General features: G+C 43.0%; 1 protein-coding gene across 5 annotated transcripts; it reads left to right on the forward strand.

Annotated features, from left to right (window-relative positions):
* The first annotated feature begins 5,822 nt into the window (after positions 1-5,822).
* Positions 5,823-11,009, forward strand: LOC147432402 (aluminum-activated malate transporter 9-like). 5 transcript variants are annotated; one of them, XM_086492376.1, is made up of 7 exons: positions 5,823-7,084; positions 7,179-7,319; positions 7,978-8,247; positions 9,314-9,450; positions 9,528-9,674; positions 9,750-10,205; positions 10,327-11,009. In XM_086492376.1, exons 1-7 carry the CDS (start codon positions 6,766-6,768, stop codon positions 10,381-10,383), a joined length of 1,527 nt encoding a protein of 508 aa, XP_086348502.1. In that variant the 5' UTR covers positions 5,823-6,765; the 3' UTR covers positions 10,384-11,009. The 5 variants fall into 5 exon arrangements, with proteins under 5 accessions (XP_086348502.1, XP_086348501.1, XP_086348499.1 ...); XM_086492375.1 differs by having other exon boundaries at positions 5,824-6,500; positions 6,670-7,084; positions 9,750-11,009; XM_086492373.1 differs by having other exon boundaries at positions 5,825-6,500; positions 6,630-7,084; positions 9,750-11,009.
* The last annotated feature ends 8,264 nt before the right edge of the window (positions 11,010-19,273 follow it).

Genomic DNA, 19,273 nt, shown 5'->3' on the forward strand with positions numbered 1-19,273 from the left:
GAAGAGTTGAGCATATTTACGTTGTGTCGCTCATGCTGGTATAGGTGAGCAAAAGAGTCGAAGTCTAAGTACTTAAGTTTGGTGAAGTGAAGGAGAAGGTCCGAAAGACACTCACGTACTGAGCACAGTGAGATACGAGTGGAGAAACTTCTACATCAAAAACCCTTCTTGGAAAGGTGGAAGCTATTGAGACATCTTTTGATGTCACATGTGCTACATTTATTCCTCGAAACACCCATCATCTCCTTCTTTCACATTGCATGCTTTTGTTGACAAATTTCTCATATGCATATAGAGTGTCCCATAATTGGCACTTGCATCAGGCACTCTTTCGTGTTTCACCCAAGCACTCACCTTTCATGAACATGTACTTCACGTTCAACTGCTCAACTCCAATAAGAGCGTATACCAAAGGCATTTTTTTTCCCACCGGGTTTTTTCCCTTTGGTCATCCAGGTTTTAGACCCTAATCTAAAGACACCTATCACCATCCTCTTGTACATATTTCTTCTACATCAACAATAAGGAAATGCTACTCAAATCAATTGACAAATGAATTGGAGCACCAATTTCTGATCATAGCATACTTCTCCTCAATGGCGAGTCGAAGAATGGCCTACAATGACAAAACTGCAGACAACACTAACAACATGATTGCACAGGAACAAAGAAGTCCCCAATGAAGAAGAGCATACATAAAAGTAATCAGAGGATCTCAAAAGATGAATGGTTATGATGAAAGATGTCCGCTCTAATGGATCATAGTTCTTGTTGTGGTTCGACAAAGATACAAGCAGTGCAACAGATGAAACCAAAACAATAACAAAGTGTTGACCGCTGGGTCAACAACACAACATAACTCAAGAACAAAGAAGTCCTCAATGACAAAGAGCAGATATAAGAGTAATCACAAGACAAAATCCTTACAAAGTTGTCATTGGCTCACAAGATCAGAAAGCCAATCACTCAATTCTACAGATTGTAGAAGTTGTTTCTGAGAATCACAAATACTCCGAATTGACAGATTTGCTGGAGCAAGTGATGGATGGAGCTTTCTCTATCCATGATGATAAGAGTCAAGCTAAACGACATTGGGTTCTTTTTGAATTTAGATCAGGCAGTAGATCTATAATGACAGAAACAGATGCTGCAGCTCGGAGCGTGGATATGAAAGACATAAAGTTCGTCCTCAATTATGATTTTCCTGAATCATGTGAAGACTATGTACATCGGATTGGACGAACAAGACAAGCTACTGCAAAAGCTATCGTCTATACTTTCTTTACAACAGCAAAACGACAGCAAAGACCACATCGCCATCGACAATCAAGTCATGTCCGGGACGACATGAACGCGGAAGGGGGGAATGTTGACCGCTGGGTCAACAACAAAACATAACTCAAGTTTCATACCAAAGTCTTATCTTTTGCGAGTTATGAAATGCTGCGGATTATGGCTATAAACGTCATTTGTAATGAGTAGTTATTCTAGTTTCAGAAGCCGGGGTGCAATGGCACTTCCAGATTGTAAATACAAAGCCATTTGACCCTTCCCTTTCAACCCCATTTTTGGTTAAACCGAAGGTAGCCTTAGTATATAAGGTACCTAGGTCATTTTGTAAAGAAGACTTTAATCATAATCAAAACTTAGCGCTGCCGTCTACTGTGTGTGAGAGAGAAAGAGAGTGAGTGTGAGCTTCATCCTCTTGCTACGCCCTGCTCGCTCAACACATTGGAGATCCGACTGCACCATTGCTGTAGGCTCGAGGAGAGCTACGTGACAACGCCAAGCATTCCACGCGAGACGAAGCGCACACGCCGACACATCTACGAGCTATTTGTGGCCGTAAGTGTATCAAACGATGCCTGTTTTCTGCATGCTAGTAGTCTATAGAATCGTGGCGACGTAAGCTACGCATAGGTCCTCATAAATTTCACTTTCGAACACTTTCAAAATTTTGTTCTGTCATCCTACGCGTTTTTCGCAGATGGGTTTAGAGTGAGGGTTTTGAGTGTAGAAGCTTAGGGATAGGTGTATCCTAGTGAGGGGACGGTGTTCCTTCAGTTTCGTATGATTCTGGCATGATTAGGTGAGTTACCTTCCGTATGTGTGTATGTGGCTAGGTGGTGTAGTTGAGGGCAGTGAGGTTCTTGATTGTGGTTTAGTTGGCCTTCCAGAGTGTTGTATGTGTAGGATGGTCTCAGCCTGACAAGCTTAAGAGATTTCCTCCGTGTGCCTATCGTGTCATCTGTGTCCTCGATTGACATTATGTTGATCTAGGTAGTGTTTGAATGCACTTCATGGGTGTGTGAGACTTCCCGTCCAACAATTGTCCACTCTACAAGTTGATATTTGAGTCAAGCTACAAGAAAGGAATGTGAATAGTTAAACCTTATGTCATGTAATGAAACATTACATATCGAAATTGCAAAATATTTAGTGCATGTTATGCAAAAGTGCCATACAAAAGTATGGTGGAGAGCTGGCACTGTGGTCTCTCCAAAAATTATAAGGAATGGAAGCCGTGCACTGCCCCGTAGCGTTTATGTGTTGCGCCAAGCAAACATATACTCATGGGGAGTGAGATGCAGATAACGAACCTTGCAGCAGTGTAGTTGAGCTGGAGTCTGTGCTTGCGCTATCGAAAAGTCCACTATTGTGAATAAATGTCCTCTCTGTCAGACACAAAAGAGGATCCATGACAAATACAAAAGTTAAGATGCAGGATATTGATTAAGCTTAAAGAGAAGCAGAGCTAACTTTATGTTCTATGTTGCAAATTAGGGGGGAGGGCTTGGGGAGAAGCGAGTTGAAGAGGACAGTGTGAGAGGGTAATCTAAGTGGAGATGGGTATCTGCATCCTCATCTTGATCATCATCATCGCCATCGCTAGTAGCAGCAACAATGCCTTCTCTTGGATGGAAGATGGGAGTTTCCTTGCAAGCAGAATTGTGACAAAAGGGGATGCAACACTTGGACAAAGAATAGTCGATTGTGGAGAGGTGAGGATAGAGACATGGCTAGCAGTAGACATGGTTGTATGCAGCGAGGATGATGGGATCTGATGCTTGTGGCTTGCTACAATGTTGGCACGAGAAGTTTGGCTTTGAAAGCACTGTAGCTGCTTCCAAATTCACCACCACTCACGCCAGTGCTGCTCGGACGGCCACCGGGATGAGGGGAAGCAGGTGCACCGGCTGGCATCATATTGGGTAGTTCGTCATGACCTGATCCTCAGCTGGCTACATTCACAAACACAACAAATAGAAGAGATTCCCACATGCCATCATCATCGCCTCTCTTGTGGTGCACATATGCACTGAAAGATTGATAATTATTAGTATGCCCCTGCACTTATCTAAATGCTTTGCGTTCAAAACAATGAAGTGCACAAGTTGGACTATCTCATTCTCTTCTTCAAGAGTCTCATCTCCTAGTAGTTACAAAGAGTCCACGTTATTGATGCAAAGAAACTCTCGAGTCCCATGTTTTGTTGCTTGTTAATCTTTGGGAATGGCTGCGTTGCTGATGGTGGGAGCTATGCTCACTAGATGATAGCTCCTTGCACCATCTTGATTTAACACATTTTTCTATGTACCTTGTAGCTTTATCAGGACCATGTAAGGTCATCAGATTTCATGTGCTCACTTTTCAAATTGATCAGCTGCATTCATGCATGTGCACACTTTGTCTCTCCAATGCCTTGCACCATATTGCACAGGGCTCTATCATCCACTATACTCGTTGTTGTTGTTGCTTTGAGTTGATGCTGTTCGTCGATTCCCTTCCAAGGCCGCTTGTTCTCCTTCTGCTAGATTTTGTATAGCATATGTCTCTTTCTCTTAGCATGCCAGTACGTCCCCTTTCTATTTGTTGGTTTTCTTGTGCAAAAGTTGCTTTCATCAACATCCCTCTTCTTCTGCTAGTGACCTCCGGACGCTTCTTGTCACCTCTCTCCTCCTCTGGTTGCTCGTCAATCCTCTGTGCTATTCCCTTGTATATGACGCTATTACCTCATTTATTTGCTTGCTAGCGCTGTGCTTTTTTCTCACCAAGCTGCTCCTACAGCTCGTAGTGGCCCTCTGCTTGGCTCCTCAATGCAGCGTCACCTTTTGCCCACACTAGTTCTCACAGTGCTCTGCTCGTGGCCTCCCTACCAGCCTCGTCAAAATCCCTCTATATAGTTGAAGTCTTGCCAAAATCCCTCTAGTTGATGCCGCTATCCCATCTCCAATTCAGCTTTCTCCTGTGTGCTACTCGATGGATCTTACTCATTGTTGCTGCAGACCAAGTGCCGTCGTCCGAGTCTTTTCTTAACGCACTCTCTCTCCTCCAATTGCTCGCCCCCGTTGGTGCTCGTCTTTGTAGATGCCGAGGCTCATTGACCCTTCTTACGCTCTCCCTGAGATGGGATTTATAGAATCCCAACAAGAAAGATGGACATGAAAATATTTCTTGCTCGTCTTGTTAAACTTTAAGGATGGTACTGAGCGTGAGATTCAAAAATGCATACGAGCATCTGAACAACAGTTGTCATGCTCGGATGGTTGCTCGGATCCACCAGCACACAAGCAAGAGCTAGAGTCGGCACACGCAGGAAGCTACCACTAAGAACAACGTCGTAGCTTAAGTGACCATCCATAATCTTTGCTTGCACAAGGGAGGCATTACAATCCAAAACCTCGTTGTTTGCAATATATGTAATTGTTTACTATCTTTGGCACCAAAGATTGTCTTCATAACCCATGTGGTAGATGCCCATATTATGGATCTATACTCTTCCTTGTTTAAAGCTCCAACAGTAATAGTCCATAAATATACACATCTGATTTTGCTACGATGCTTGCATCTTTAGCAACTATAGAGCAAGATCCCCCTTCTGCCTTTCAATGTTGTCATAGCAAAGCTTTGGGCTTCGCTTCCTGTCAGCTTTGGCGAAACCAAAGTTTGCAATTTTGGCATGGAAATCATCAATCAACATTATGTTTGCCGACTTCACATCACAATGCACAATTGCTCAGCTGCCTGGTGATGTAGGTATTCCAAACTTGTCGCAGTATCCTATGCTATGCGACATCTTTTCTCCCAATCAAGGAGCTCGCTTGATGACTATGCAAAAGGAACATTAAGAAGTTTCCTGCTTCCACAAGCACTAGAGCTGCTCTCTTTGGCTTGCGGCTTATGAATATAGAGCCATCTATCCAAGGAACCAAGAGGAAGACAAGTTAGAACCGTTAGTGGGAGGGATGACTTCTACGAGATTTGGAAAGCAGCAAGTGTGAGGTGGGCGCGTTCGTCCAGCAGCTTCATCTGATTTGTACATAGGTGGCAAAGCATCTCCTTGAGCAACTACTGGCGACTGGTGATAAAGAAGAAAGCAACATCTTCTCCACGCCTTCTGCAACTTGCTCAACTTCCTCTTATCTCCTCCCGCATCTTGTCTGCTCCACCAATCAAGTCTCTCTCTCTCTCTCTCCCTCTCTCTCTCTCTCTCTCCGCGTGCCACTTTATAAAGCCACACCTGCAAAAGGTTAATAGGCTGCTTTTAATTATTGCACCGCTCCTTGTTTTTTTTCAAAAAAAATATTGATGCCATGCGACCGTTTGTGGGCTCAAGGTGCTCCAAAAGGACCTTTTGGCTCACCAAGTAAATAGTGATGGTGCGCCTTGTGTTGAAAGGGGTTCCCACTTGCCTCGGGAATGTCCTCTTGTATCAAAAACAAAATGTCCTCTAAAGGGGTCCCACTTGCCCCAGGAATCTCCTCTTGTATCAACAACTCTCCATTTTCTCGCCTTGTGTGGATAAATGGAAAGCGCCAAGTGGAGGGAGACGGAGAGGATAGGCTAGTTGAATTCATGTGCACGGCGCCAAGTGGAGACAGAGAGGGGCGGGGTCCTGCTTTTGTCTAATTCCGGAATATTATTTTGAAGAACGAAGTTGGTACATTGCTATTATTTCTTTATACGGGTTCTCTCCTTCAGAAGTGTGGGCTTTGATTGTGAACGCTTGAAGATTAAAACAGAGCATTTTAGGAGCAGGGCATTACCGTGGTTGTGCAGAGTGAAGCTGGGCACTTCAAGAAACAGAGATTTGGAAGCTTGAAGAAGAGGACACATCAAAAAAGGAAAAAAAAAACAAGCTGACAGTCTCTCTGGTCGAGCAGAGTGAAGCAGGGCATAACAAAGCTTCAAGCAGGTTAATGGCTACAGAATCCCCCATCTGTGTTTCTACGCACCTAAGGTCACAATAGCTGGCAGTAAGCTGGCTTGCTCTGGAAAGGCACGACTTCACGTGTACCTGTCCCGTCCGCTCGAGCTGCACACACATGCACTTGCTTCGCACATAAAATTTTATGCTTCTCAGAAAGTCAGCCACTAGTAGCCAAAGCTAGTTGTTTGCAGTGAACAGCCGGAGGGAGGGTTCCGTTTCCATATGTGACAGTCTCACATGATTGTCCTCACGTCCAACTACGGACGAACGAAAAGTTGTGAACGCAAAGGTAAGTGTTTTGAATGGCTGTTGAGTAATTCAGCTTGCAAGATGGGACTGTGTCATCAAATTGAGTAAGCAGACATCCGTGGGCCAACCATAACTACGTATTATGACTGTTTCACTTGTAATGAACAAGGAAGAAGGACGGATATTTGACGATAATGCAGGGGATGCAGGATTGTGAGCGAGTTTTTCTACACTCAAGCTTGTGAAAGTTGCTCGTGCCATGACACGTTGTGCTTGTTAGAGAAGTGGGGAGCACTACTGAAAGGATGAGTAATTTGGATGCATCAGCTCCTCTGTTGAGCGCAGATGCTGATAGAACAACAGAACGGCGACATTGTTGGGGCTCAATCACTGCCCCTTTCCAAAGGCTTTGGCATGGACTGTACACGAGCATCTCATGGGTTGCATGCACAGTTTGGATGCATTTGACGAAGGAGCCTGCCAAGACCATCCATGCATTCAAGATGGCACTTGCCCTAACTCTTGCTTTCCTCCTGGTCCTCGTGAAGGCCCCTTACTCGCTTTTTGGGAGCCATGCCATCTGGGCCATCATGACAGTGATAGTCGTCTTCGAGGTTACTGTAGGTTTGTCTTTTCTCTTCTCTAATAAGAAAATTTTCAGTGAGACCTTGTTTATTACCCATGCAAGGATATTCAGTTGGGAGTGTTATTTCTGCAGGGGCCACTCTCAGTAAAGGCTTAAACCGAGGTGCAGGAACGCTCTTAGCGGGTCTTCTCGCTGTAATTATTGGCGAGATTGCTGGCCTAAGTGATGGAGTCATGCATCCAATAATGGTTGGAATGAGCGCATTCATTGTAGGTACGGAAATTCCACATCTCAAATGCGTGCTATTTTTGCATGCATTTTTGAGATGTGTATGACTTAGCAGGATATAACCTCTCATGTGTTTATTAAATTTCAGTCACATGCTGTGTCGCCATGTGTGCAAACATTGTCTTCTTTGCCTATCTTATGATTTTATTGAGGTTGTGTGCAAATGATGTCCCTTAAGAGTGTAAATTATCTTTTGGTTTGCAAAGAATTGTTTGTGGGCCTTTGTCTGTGTATTTATGTGCAAAGTTGTAGTCATAAGAGAACGCCGTTCCAAGCTCTTGGAATAGGGGAACTCGTTCCATAGAGAGAGCTGTTCCCACTCCCGTTTGAAAATGACGCGAGAGATGGTGTAAGCAATAATTACGAGGCTTATGTAAGACACTTGTTATGACCACTATCGGGAGGCCTTTTATTTTATTTTGCCTCTCTTTCAATCATTGGAGACATTTAAAGCAAATTTATAAACACATTTATGAAATACTGTAGCGTACTCAGTGCTGTTCCCTATTACTCAAGCTTGTCGTTTCTGTCCCTTGGGGTCATCCCTTCCCACAAGGTGCTTTGTGACTATGCTTGAATTACAGAAATTACCATTCTGTAACTTTCCTTATTAATGCTGATGCGAATATATCTGTTTGTTCAGGTGGTGTGGTGACATATGGAAAGCTATGGCCAACCATGAAGCCGTACGAGTATGGGTTTCGTACCTTTTTGATTACTTTCAGCTATATCATGGTTGCTGAGTACAGACAGAGCGATCCAGTGAACACGGCAGTGAACCGGTTCTTTATCATTCTTTTGGGTGCAGCTATAGGGTTAAGCGTGAATATATTTTTCCTTCCATTGTGGGCGGGGGAGGAACTTCATGAATTTCTCTCAAAGAATTTTGGCAGTTTAGCAGACTCACTTGAAGGTTAGCTGAGCTTGATTGAGTTATGTACAGCATTCACGGTTAGGTTGTTTTCTTCTTAATAATTATGAAACATATTATGTCAACCACCTACATCCCGTCTCTGGTACATAATTGCTTAGTGATTGTGTTTCGGCAAGCTGCGCATTAATGGCATAGAATTTCAGTATATATGTGGTTTTTTTTTTCAGTCAAAGTGTGTTATTTTTTTTTCGACGCACCAGAGGGCCCAAAGGGGGGAGGTCCTTATCCCTTCCAAATATTAGCCATGAAACATGATCGGGCAAGGGCTGCGTACCATCGGGCAAGAGCCATGCGTAGGCATCACCATGGCCACCTAGTGGATGCACCACATGTTGGGACGACGGGGAGAACTTGTAGCAACCAGCTAGGAACCTCCTCCTCGAGGAGGATGCACTTGAGTGTCCAAGGGCAAGAGCCCTAGCAACCTGAACACCAGGTGAGCACAAGGTGTCCCTCTAGAGGTAACCCAACGGGGGATTTGAACCCACAACCGGTAGATTGAGAGGCCAAAGCCTTACCAAGAAGGCTTTTCTAGCTGCATGTTTCTCTATCCTTGGTAGTATCCTAAGTCCTTGTCCTTCCAAGCTTTATTGGCTGGTTAGCCATCCACTTTAGATGTGTGGCCTTTTGTGGAGTGGCTTTGTTGTGCTTATCTCCATCTCTAAGTGGCCTGGTGTGGACCATTGATTTTGTCACTAAGGCTTGGTTTGTTTTCCTTTGTTGTGATCTGTGGATATTTTAGCTGGTAACTTCTCTTTGGCTTTGGGCTCTCTCATTTAAATGATGTCTTTCCTTGTGAGGAGGTTGACTATCGTGGCTCAAAGATCAAAGTCTGCCTGAATGAGAGTCTAGGATTCTTTGATGTGGAAGCATATGGTATCTCTATTGCCGGTTTTTATATACATGGTAGCCAGTTCAAAATTTGTCTAGAATTCAAAGAGTGATTAGATAGAGCGGTTTCATCTCTTGGGATTGCACTAAGATTTTGCTGTGTTTGCCGTGGACATGAGTCAGAGTCACCTTCACCTACAATGTTGATTTGCAGTTTGTGTAAATGAGTATCTTCGAGGTGCTGTACTTGAACGGGTTCCGTCGAAAATTTTGATGGGTTTAGCTGCGGATGATCCTGTTTACAAAGGCTATCGATTAGCACTACTCTCAGCAGCCAAGGAGGAGTCATTGGTAAGGTCATGTTTAATGTGAGTGTTGAAGGATTTCTAAGTTCTTTTTTGTAACTTACTAGTTGCTACCTTCTATAGGCTACATTTGCAAGTTGGGAGCCTCCACATGGGCGGTTTCGTAGGTTTAAATATCCATGGCAGAATTACGTGAAAGTTGGGGCCATTTTACGACATTGTATATACTCTGTGGTTGCCTTGCATGCGTGCCTGAGATCCGCGATACAGGTATGACTCTATCCTTATGTAATGCAGTAATGTTTCCCTATTGAGGATGCATGGCTTATTTTTTGTTTCTTGAAGGCACCTTTACAAGTCCGCGCACTCTTAAAGGATGAGCTTCTTGGACTGAGCCAGCAATGCGCGCTGGTCTTTCGGAAGCTAGGACAAGAAGTCTGGCTCATGCAGAAGAGTGACCATACCACAATTTTGAATGGCGTACGCAAAGCGATAGAGCGATTGCAACATAGCTTGTACTTGCATTCATACCTACTTGTGCGGCCTGAAACAGGAATTTTGGAGGAGAACCTCATGGAAGAGCTTCCTCTTAGTGTGATACCAGAGATAAAGCAGAATGAAGGGGAAGGGGATGATGGAGGGGCCTTTGTGCAGACACCTGGTGTGACGAAGCTGGGTGTTGCTTTTGCACATGAGGCCTCGAGAGAATCTGCCAAAAAGCGCTATAGGAAGCTGCATTCCTGGCCATACAGGCCGGAAGATGACTTTGATTTTGCAAAGGATTTGGTGTTTGAGCAAAAGGTGAGAGTTTTAGAGAGTGCAAGTGCGCTTTCTTTGGGCACTTTTGCCACCCTGTTAGTGGAGGTTGCCTTGAGGCTTGATTACCTTGTGGAGGCAGTTAAAGAGTTAGGCACACTTGCAGGGTTCAAAGAGGCGGCAAAGGAGCAAACAAATGGGACAGAGGCTCCAACTGAGCTAAATGGGATAATCTACAACAAATCATAACAGGTCCAAGAAGGGGAGTTGCCTTGATTTGTCATGACATTTTCAATTCTCATATCAAAGCTAGAGGTTTCTCACTAACAGATGAAAAGGAGTTTTATAGTTTGCATACAGATCGAAAAGGTCATGTTCTAGAGGCAAGGACTTGAAGAAGCGATGCTCTGTAATTGCATTGCAAATTGAGCTTGTGTTCAAAGAAAATGAGCTCTCATTGTTCTCTTGGGCCTTCCTACATCTGGAAACACATATGGCATGAACTCTGCTCTTTCAATAGAGGAGTGCAGGATACGAAAAGGTGCATATGAACCAATAAAACTGACATGCCAGCGACGGCGGAATAGGGATGGCCACACATGGTGTGTCTTTCATGTAATTATGGTCAAACTGCTTTCCCTCTTGAATAACAGGTCTTAAGTTCAACTGTCCTCGTTGGATAGATCTTTAAGGTCTCTTGGGATAGTTTCCTACGACGTAAAAATTCTCTTCTTCTTGGGTGTGTGTATGCTAATAAGAAGAGGAAAATGGTATAACCTTTCTATCACCCAAGTGTGGTAGATTGGTTATGCCATTTCCCTCTTGGATAACAGTTCTTGAGTTCAACTCTCCTCGTCGGATAGATCTTTAAGGTCTTTTGAGATAGTTTCCAACGACGTGAAAATTCTCTTCTTCTTCTTCTCTGTGCGCGCGCGCGTGTGTGCATGATGACATGCTAGCACAGGCATGTGCATTTGTATTTGGGGAATGCATGCATGGGTTTGATGGGCGTATTTTTGCTATGGTGCATCTGTCTTCATAGAGATAGGTGCATCCCTATATGTGCACTCATGCATTCATGCAGGCATATCCATGCGCAGTGGTTGCATAGGTGTCTACTCCATCTATTGAAGGAGAGTAGACATTGTTGTCAAGTCTTCCATGACTGCAAGTAGCTACTTTGTCCATACCTAAGTATTTGCATAACTATTACCTCAAGAACTGGCAAGGTGACATGATCATTCCCTAAGCTTACCGTCTAACATAGAGTTGGGGTTGAATTTTCAAGGACTTGGTGGTGTTCTTGGTGTTGATGTGATTGTCCAAATGTATCGATCCATGGCGATTGATCTGTGTTAGTGAATTTCTCTGAATTTTAAGAGGTTGCAAGAACATGCCCCCATTTTGAGGAGTTATTACCTTTAAGGGTGTGTAATATTTCACAACTTAAATGAGATTTTCATTCTCTTCAAGGGTTTCTTTGATTTAATTGGGTTCGAATTCAAGCTTTTATAACGGAGACACTAAACCCATTTTGGTGAAAGACAAGTCCTTTTTCTTGGATGTTCTCTTTGACACTTAGTTTGCGAGTGGATGACTCTGAGAAGCAGGCTACACATCATTGATGTTATGGTTACCTATATGGAACTATCCAGGAAATCATGTACATTACGCTTAGTGAGTGCACTTCTGTAGGCAGATGTAATGATTGGTAAAGCAGAGCCTTCAACTGAATTGGGCCATGAAACTGCCATGATTGAAAGAATGATGGAAGGAGATGGGTTTGTAGCAAAGGGTTGAGATCTTACTTTTAGCATGGGATGGCGTCTTCAAGTAAAAAGGTCTTGAGTTCCAGACTTGTCGGATACATCTATGAGGCCCCTGGGATTGTTCCTACCATGTTAATTCTCCTTCTCTTTCTCATGAGGTTGCTTTCACATGTTCTTTGTCGGTGACTGCAAGCCCTCTTTTTGGTAGCCTGCGAATTCTGAGTAACTGGTTTTCTTGTGGCACGTTATTATCTTATTCATGGATAAAATATCTTAACAGGTCCATGAGTCTGGGCCCTCATTTCATATTATAATTTCAAAATATTATAGAATAGTGGTGGTAAATTATTGCTCATTTGACCAAAACAAAACATATATCGAAGAGGAGTGAATGATTTCAGAAAACATATTTGAAAGTTGGGCTTAATAATGCAATGTTTCATGTGAGGTAGAGCATTGCTCAAGAGCCTTTAGCTAACACAGCAATTGTGAGGTCGCAATATTGAATCGGTCTAGCATTAAGAAAGCTACAACTCGCAGCGACAACCATCCATGTTTCTATAGGAGGGTGATATTGAATGCTGAAAGCAGATTGTTCCATGTCATGAGGGAGTTCTTTTAGTTTAAAAAATAACTGCTCACAATATATATAGAATCCTTGAAGCAAACATGAACAGCAGGAGCGGTTGAAGAAGCCTTGAGCGGAGCAGCTGGCCAAGAGCAAGAGCGCAGGAGCAGCAATATGCCAAGATCAGCAAGAGCACAGCTCTTGTCAGCGCAAAAAATTCACAGGCTCTTGCACCAATGCCAAATATAGCCTCTGTTGCTTTGTGTGATGGTGTCGTGTTACATGCATGAAAAGCAGAGAACCTCCTGCAACCAAATGGCCTTCAAAGTGCCGGTATTGTTTAAAGAGCCAGGTTGCTGGTCTTAAAGTACTTGCTACAGTCTTGACAGTTCAGGGTTTAGGGCATGTGGGAGAACGTTAAGGGACCGTGGCTGAGCGATTGGGGTTGATGGTGGAGCATAGCGATAGCCAATCCGGGAATTCATCGGCTGCTAGGAAACTAGAGTGGAGCTTGTATGGGGACTCAGAAAAGTTTGTGAAGGCGGTATTGTTGAAAGCAGGAGCAGAACGAACGTGAAGGTGTTGATGCTGGCAAAAAAAACCAGAACCATGACAAAGAGGCCCTAGACTGTTGTCATTGGATGTTCCAGTGGACACCTTCTCACTGGAATTAATTCTATTAGTGTTCTCAATGATTCGAGTCACTCAAGTCAAGTGGATGAGGGCCGAATCCTTTTTACATAGCCTGAGCCATGCTGATAAAGCTTCTGAGACTGTAGTGATAATTATCTCGTCTGACGAGAGAGAGAGAGAGAGAGAGAGAGAGAGAGAGAGAGAGAGAGAGAGAGAGAGAGAGAGAGGCGCCTCCTACTTGAGGACTGATCGAAGAACCTTGTGGCGCAGCAGAGCCATGTCGATGAGAGTGGCATCTAGCCACATCAGGAAAACTAGCTGCAGCCAACAGATTAGAGGTAAGAGATCAAGGCAGCCTTCAATCTCTTTGACACTATTGGATATGTAACCATTGATGTTGTGGAGCTTCAAGTATTAGGAAATGGAGAGACTGATCGATAAGGATGGCAGTGATTCTGATTACAGAAGATGACAGAGAAAATAGGTGAGACTCGGAAGGAGAAACCTTAAAGGCTTTTTGGCTCTATCTCTTTGACAATGATAAGAAGGACCATGGCTTCATTGATAAGGATGACCATGGCTTCATTGATTTTTAGAAATGATGATGCAGAAAATGGGTGAGAAAGACTCGCAACGACAAAGGGCTTTTCAGCAATTTTGTGCTCTCAGTGCTCTAGAGCTTACCAACCTGCCCTCCTATCCAAGTGGCAGTTGCTTTTAATAAGGAGCAAGTTATCCCCAATAGGGCCACATTAAGGCCCATGGTCAAGAAACTGTGTTGGTTTCCACCGCTGCAAAATGAGGGCAGACATGACAACAATAAGGTGCAAGATGGAGAGCAAATGCGTGAAATGGTGCTGCAACATCTGGTGCTTCAAATGGAGCTCTTAGCAGAATTATGAAGCCAAATTATGGTAGATGCATGTGCATTGCTAGGGCCTTGGATTGTTGTAGGGTTTCAGTCCCCTTTGAGACATACAAGCTGAGATGAGAGGGACCACCCCTCTGTGGTTTCCCATGTTGATTTACAACAAGGTTTGTTTGTTGGAAGAAAGAACCCATTGTATCAATGCCCCTATGAGGCACAAGAAGATTTAGAAATTTTCTCATGTAGGAAAACCTAGTCTTTCTCAGTGTTGTCATACAATGCATAACATCATGAGCTTCTGCTCGAGAGGCACTGCATACCTAGCTCGGTACGATTGGGGGCAGGGGACCGCCGGCCCCCCCACCGGGCCGGGGGTCCCCTGCCCCCAATCGTACCTAGCTCAGTATGCGGCACCTCCCTCACAGAAGCTCATGATGTTGAGGTAAGTCACAATGTGGGAAATGTTGTAAGAATTTGTCCAAAACTTCTTGTGAGGGTTGTGGGAGCATGCGCATGATAGCCATGGCCTTTTGAGAGGCCTACAACCTTGGATTGCCTTTGAGCTCGAGCCCCCTTTGATGCATGTGCATCGATTAGATTGCTTCACAGCAAGCGTCATCCTACAGGGCACAAGCAAAGGGAGCGTGAGAGTAAAACATTGCAGCCAAAGGGGCTTGTAGGTTCTGAGTGGAAAGGTTGAAGCTCTTGCATAGACTAAGATCGGCTTGGTAACTATGGAGAAAAGGTATAATCACATGCTAGTGGTAGCCAAGCAATTTGATTCTAAGAAGAGTGGATCAACATATGGAAGCTTGGTTTGGAATGTCATCCCTTGGAAGGTATCAAGATTGCAACAAAGGTTTTTTGTATGCCAATATAAGTGTGAGAGCATTAATGAGCCAGGGATTGGAACACATATAGTTGTTTACGAGGTTCTTTTGTTTGCTTTTATTGAGCCACTTGATGAACGAATAAATAATGCTAATGGTTGAGGAGAAAGTACACAACGACATGAATTGGTAGTACGACAAAGATTCACCTCGAGAAGAGGACCAAACTCAGTAAGTCTTAGAGACTTGGTCAAATTGGTGCACTCTACGAGTGTATAGTTGAATGTCATGAATCCCTCCCAATGCATTGCAAATCGAAAGAAAGGTGACCCTCCTATATGGGAGGAGAAGCAATGTGACCCTTAACATTGAAGGAGAAGCATACCTAGCATTGGAGGAGGAAACAAGCATACGAGGGAAGGTTACGTTTCCTATGGTTTATAATAATTAGGTGAGGGCGGTGCCACCTCCTTGCCATACTTATGTATGGTTTTCCTTTTCTTTTTTGATGGCACGACATGCGAGTCCGTACTGCATTCATCACGATTTGTTAACCCATGTCTATAAAATTTTATTGCTATTGATGTTTGTTGATCTTTAATTTTCCATTGTTGTGAGGTTTAAACGATTGAAAATTTTATGCGCTATTTTCGAAACAAAATACAGGTACATTGCTACCCTTCCGTAGAATCATATCTGATGGTGATTTTCTTTATGAATGTGGCGTGACTTAAATCATTTCCTACTAAGTAATCATGACAAACTAGTTAGTCTTAGGTCAGACGAGATTGACTTGACATTTGCTTGTCATTCTCCACAAACATATGACGCGAAAGGGGGGTAATATGAGAAAATCCTAATTATTAGAAAAAAGGACGGGTTAATTTATCATAATTACCGCCCCCCCCCCCTCTTTTTCCTTTGTAAATTACAACCCCATCCCTGTGGGGGTACCCTTAAGCTTGATATTTATGATCCACAAGCAATTGCCTATTGAAATCAAACAACATGCTTTGGTTTGTTTGCAAGCTAGAAAGTGATGACCCCTAGAGAGAGCCACATGAATATAATTCTCACCCCTCGTGGTGCCCACATGCACCACATGTTTGTTTTTGAGGGGCACGCCCACTCTTTTGGAGGCATGCATATTGGTTTATGATGATTCTCTTCATGAATGTGGCTTGAATTGATGTTACGAGACTGGGCACTCTCCTGTTGTAGTGGTCAGCTGCAATTGGGATAGCTGACGTAATGGTTAATTATGTGCTGTCTATTTATTTTCTAATTGAGTTGATGATGATTTTGTAGAGTGGAATGCGGGGAGTTGATGAAGAGGCGTCGGCAATTACTCTTGGCCATTTTATATTTGCACAGTATTTTAGAATATCATTTCAATAACCAACTATGGCTCTGTAAATAGTTGTAATGGGAACTCCCCTTATGGGTCATGCAAGAACTAATGAGCTTCACTCATTTACAAAAGTGAAGTGGTTGTAAAAAGAGGGGCCTCAATTTTTAGCACCTTAAATTCAAAAACAATATATTAAATACCAACTCCACAAGAGAGGTGCCGTAGAGTTTGGGGCTAGATTTATGCATTTCTCTTACGAATTCTCTTCTCTACTCTCTTATCCTATGGTTATTTGCTATGTACTCTTTAATTTAGTCTCCATCTCTTACACATCTCTTACAAGCATGTCTATGTCAATTCTTTGTTTTTTTTTTGTGTGTGTGTGTGTGTGTGTGTGTGTGTGTGTGAGAGAGAGAGAGAGAGAGAGAGAGAGAGAGAGATAGTTTAGGTGTATGTGTATGTGCTTGGAAATTGGAAGAAGAGGTGGACAGGTTGATGGTGATGTTTTGGAGCATGTGTTGAATAGCTTAAGCGTCGATCTTCGCCTCTTATCCCAAGAGTGGTATCAGAGCAAACGGATTCGAGTTAATTGACATCGGATTTCAATTTTCAAGAAGGGAATTTCTCAAATCGCCAACCTCGAAATTGTAATTTATCAAATTTGCAATACAAAGACTCAAGGATTTGTGGAAATTCAAAGCTTAATCGGTCAAATTTGCAAAACAAATTTTGCTTGGTCGCTAATCGGCGATGAATTGGTGACTAATTAGCAAGCGGTTTTCAATTTCGGCTTCATGATGGTCAAAGGATGGTATGTCAAGTTTCAACTTTCAATTTTAATGCATAATCAGTGCGGATTGTGAAGGCAAGAAGAAAGCAGAAAGGCTTGGAGGGTCGAAAGATTCCTGGTTTCGAAAAGTAATTGCAATCGAGTAATTGGTTTGTCATGGAGGACGGTATTGGAAAGCATAAATAGAGAGGAAAGAAAGAAGATTGCTGGGCAAGCGTGCAAGTTTAGCTCAAAAACAATTTTTTTTTTGGGTTTTAACACGATTGCCGAGCCTACGTAGGAAGCAACACCTGCAGTTGAAAAAGCATCTTTGTCGACCTGCTCGAAAACGGCCGAAATTACCACCAAAGGGGACGCATTGCCTGTGGGAGTACTTTTGCTTCCTGGCATGTGCACAGAAGAGGTACACATCACCCACTATACCTCCATCTTGCAAACGGCGCTGTCATCTTCAATCTGCTCATCGCCATGCACTCCTTTTCATACTTTTGCTTACAAAAGTAAGCAACTACAAGTAAATCTCGGCGGGCCGCCCACTCTGCAGTTACCATTTTCTTTTTAATAACAAACCTTCAAAGGGCTTTCACATGTTACTTTGGCCGCCCGGTGCAGAGTTTCCACTTCTTTTTTTTAAATTCAATCTCATCATCAATCCAAGGGGCAATCATACCTCCCTACTGTTCGGCCGCTAAAAAAGTCCAAGTAACCCACTGAAGACGAAGATAAAATTGCGCTTCGATTGGCTTTCTATAACATTTGAAATTGCCAGTCACCCAAATTTTACGACCGTTATTTTTCAAGAATCATATCCAAATATTGAAGCAGGCGACGATTAAAAGCCGCGCATCATTAGCAATTATCCTCTACAACATAGGACGCGGATCGGGCAGTGACCATAAGTAAAATTATCAATTATATTATTATTTTGGGGTAAGGGAGATTGGACGCTACAAAATTCGACCGGCTCGCTAACGCACTGTCGGACCGTCCACTTTTCTAGCAATTTCCTAGCACATCGCCATTCTGGAATGCACGCCATCAAAATTTTTCAGCTAAGTACATTACATTTTTGTTATTTATTTTACTCTTTTATTCCGCATATTGTACCTGTAAATATCAGTAAATAGCCCTTTGTAAAAATTATTCTTAAAAATCATTAAAAAAACCCAAAAAAAGAGAGAAAATATAAAAAGCACGCAATCAAGACACACCTTCCTCAGGCACCCACGATTGCTGAACAACTTCAAAATCTGCAACAATCACTCACATATGAACGCATGCGAAGGCTCTTAGAACTTGAAGATAAATTATTGCATTCTGCACGCACCGAATCTGCACCGACAGCCAAGAAAAACAAAATTAGTAGAAAAGCCTTCACTATCAAAGATTTTGATGGCACTAAAGATGCTAGCACGGTTCTAGCATGAGTTAGTCAACTAGATGACTATTTCATGATGAAAACTCTCGAGCGTGAAATGGTAAAATGTGCATCAAATCATCTCACTAGTAGTGCTGCATTGTGGTGGAACGCCACCAAATAGCATGGAAAAAGACCACGCACCTGGCATGCATTTAAAAAAGTGTTTTTATCCCAATTTTTGCCCACACAGTACAAATCTAAAGCACGACGTCAATGGGATTTAATTTGACAGGGTCAAAATGAAGATGTACAGGGTTACCTTGACCGTTTTTCGAATTGTTTAATTCAATTGCAAGCTATTGAACATGTTAATCGCAGGAAATTGAAACGTAAATACATATCAGGCTTGGTACTACAAATTGGTGCTGAGGTAGATATGTTCGAACCAGATCCTCTGTCAAAGGCTATTAATTTAGCTCTCAATGCAGAAAAGAAGAAAGGTGGACAACCCTCTCACACTGATCAACCTGCTAACACTAATCGCAACAAGAGACCTCCTTTCTCTACTAACTTTGACAGAAACAAACACCAAAGCCGTACTTTTTTAAAGAGATGTAGATTCGACAATTCTCCTACAACTGATTAACCTCATACAAGCAAAAACAACAACAACACCCAGCAACGAGGCAACCAAAACTCTTTCAACCAACGTCCTCCTCCAAATTCTAATGGTAATAAAAAGGTGAAGTGTTTTAAATGCTTTCAGTATGGTCACTATGCAGATAAGTGCCCAAATGGTCATGCTAAGGGCAATGGTCAATCCAATGGCCATTCCAATGGAGTCAACAAAAATTCAAGTCAAAAACCCTTCAACAACAACCGCCCCAACGGAGCTACCCTTAACCTCATCGAAGATGCTACACCCGATGACAATGAAGTGAAAG

This window comes from Adiantum capillus-veneris, chromosome 20, assembly GCF_014529385.1.
Source record: "Adiantum capillus-veneris isolate H3 chromosome 20, ASM1452938v2, whole genome shotgun sequence".
NCBI classification, from domain to species: Eukaryota; Viridiplantae; Streptophyta; class Polypodiopsida; order Polypodiales; family Pteridaceae; genus Adiantum; species Adiantum capillus-veneris.

Bases quoted from the DNA above. Each gene is read 5' to 3' on its own strand.
- LOC147432402 (XM_086492375.1), top strand. From the start codon at position 6,766: ATGAGTAATTTGGATGCATCAGCTCCTCTGTTGAGCGCAGATGCTGAT. The intron at 8,248-9,313 runs GTTAGCTGAGCT...GTTGATTTGCAG, and splicing joins TTTAGCAGACTCACTTGAAG to TTTGTGTAAATGAGTATCTT. The intron at 9,451-9,527 runs GTAAGGTCATGT...TACCTTCTATAG, and splicing joins CAGCCAAGGAGGAGTCATTG to GCTACATTTGCAAGTTGGGA.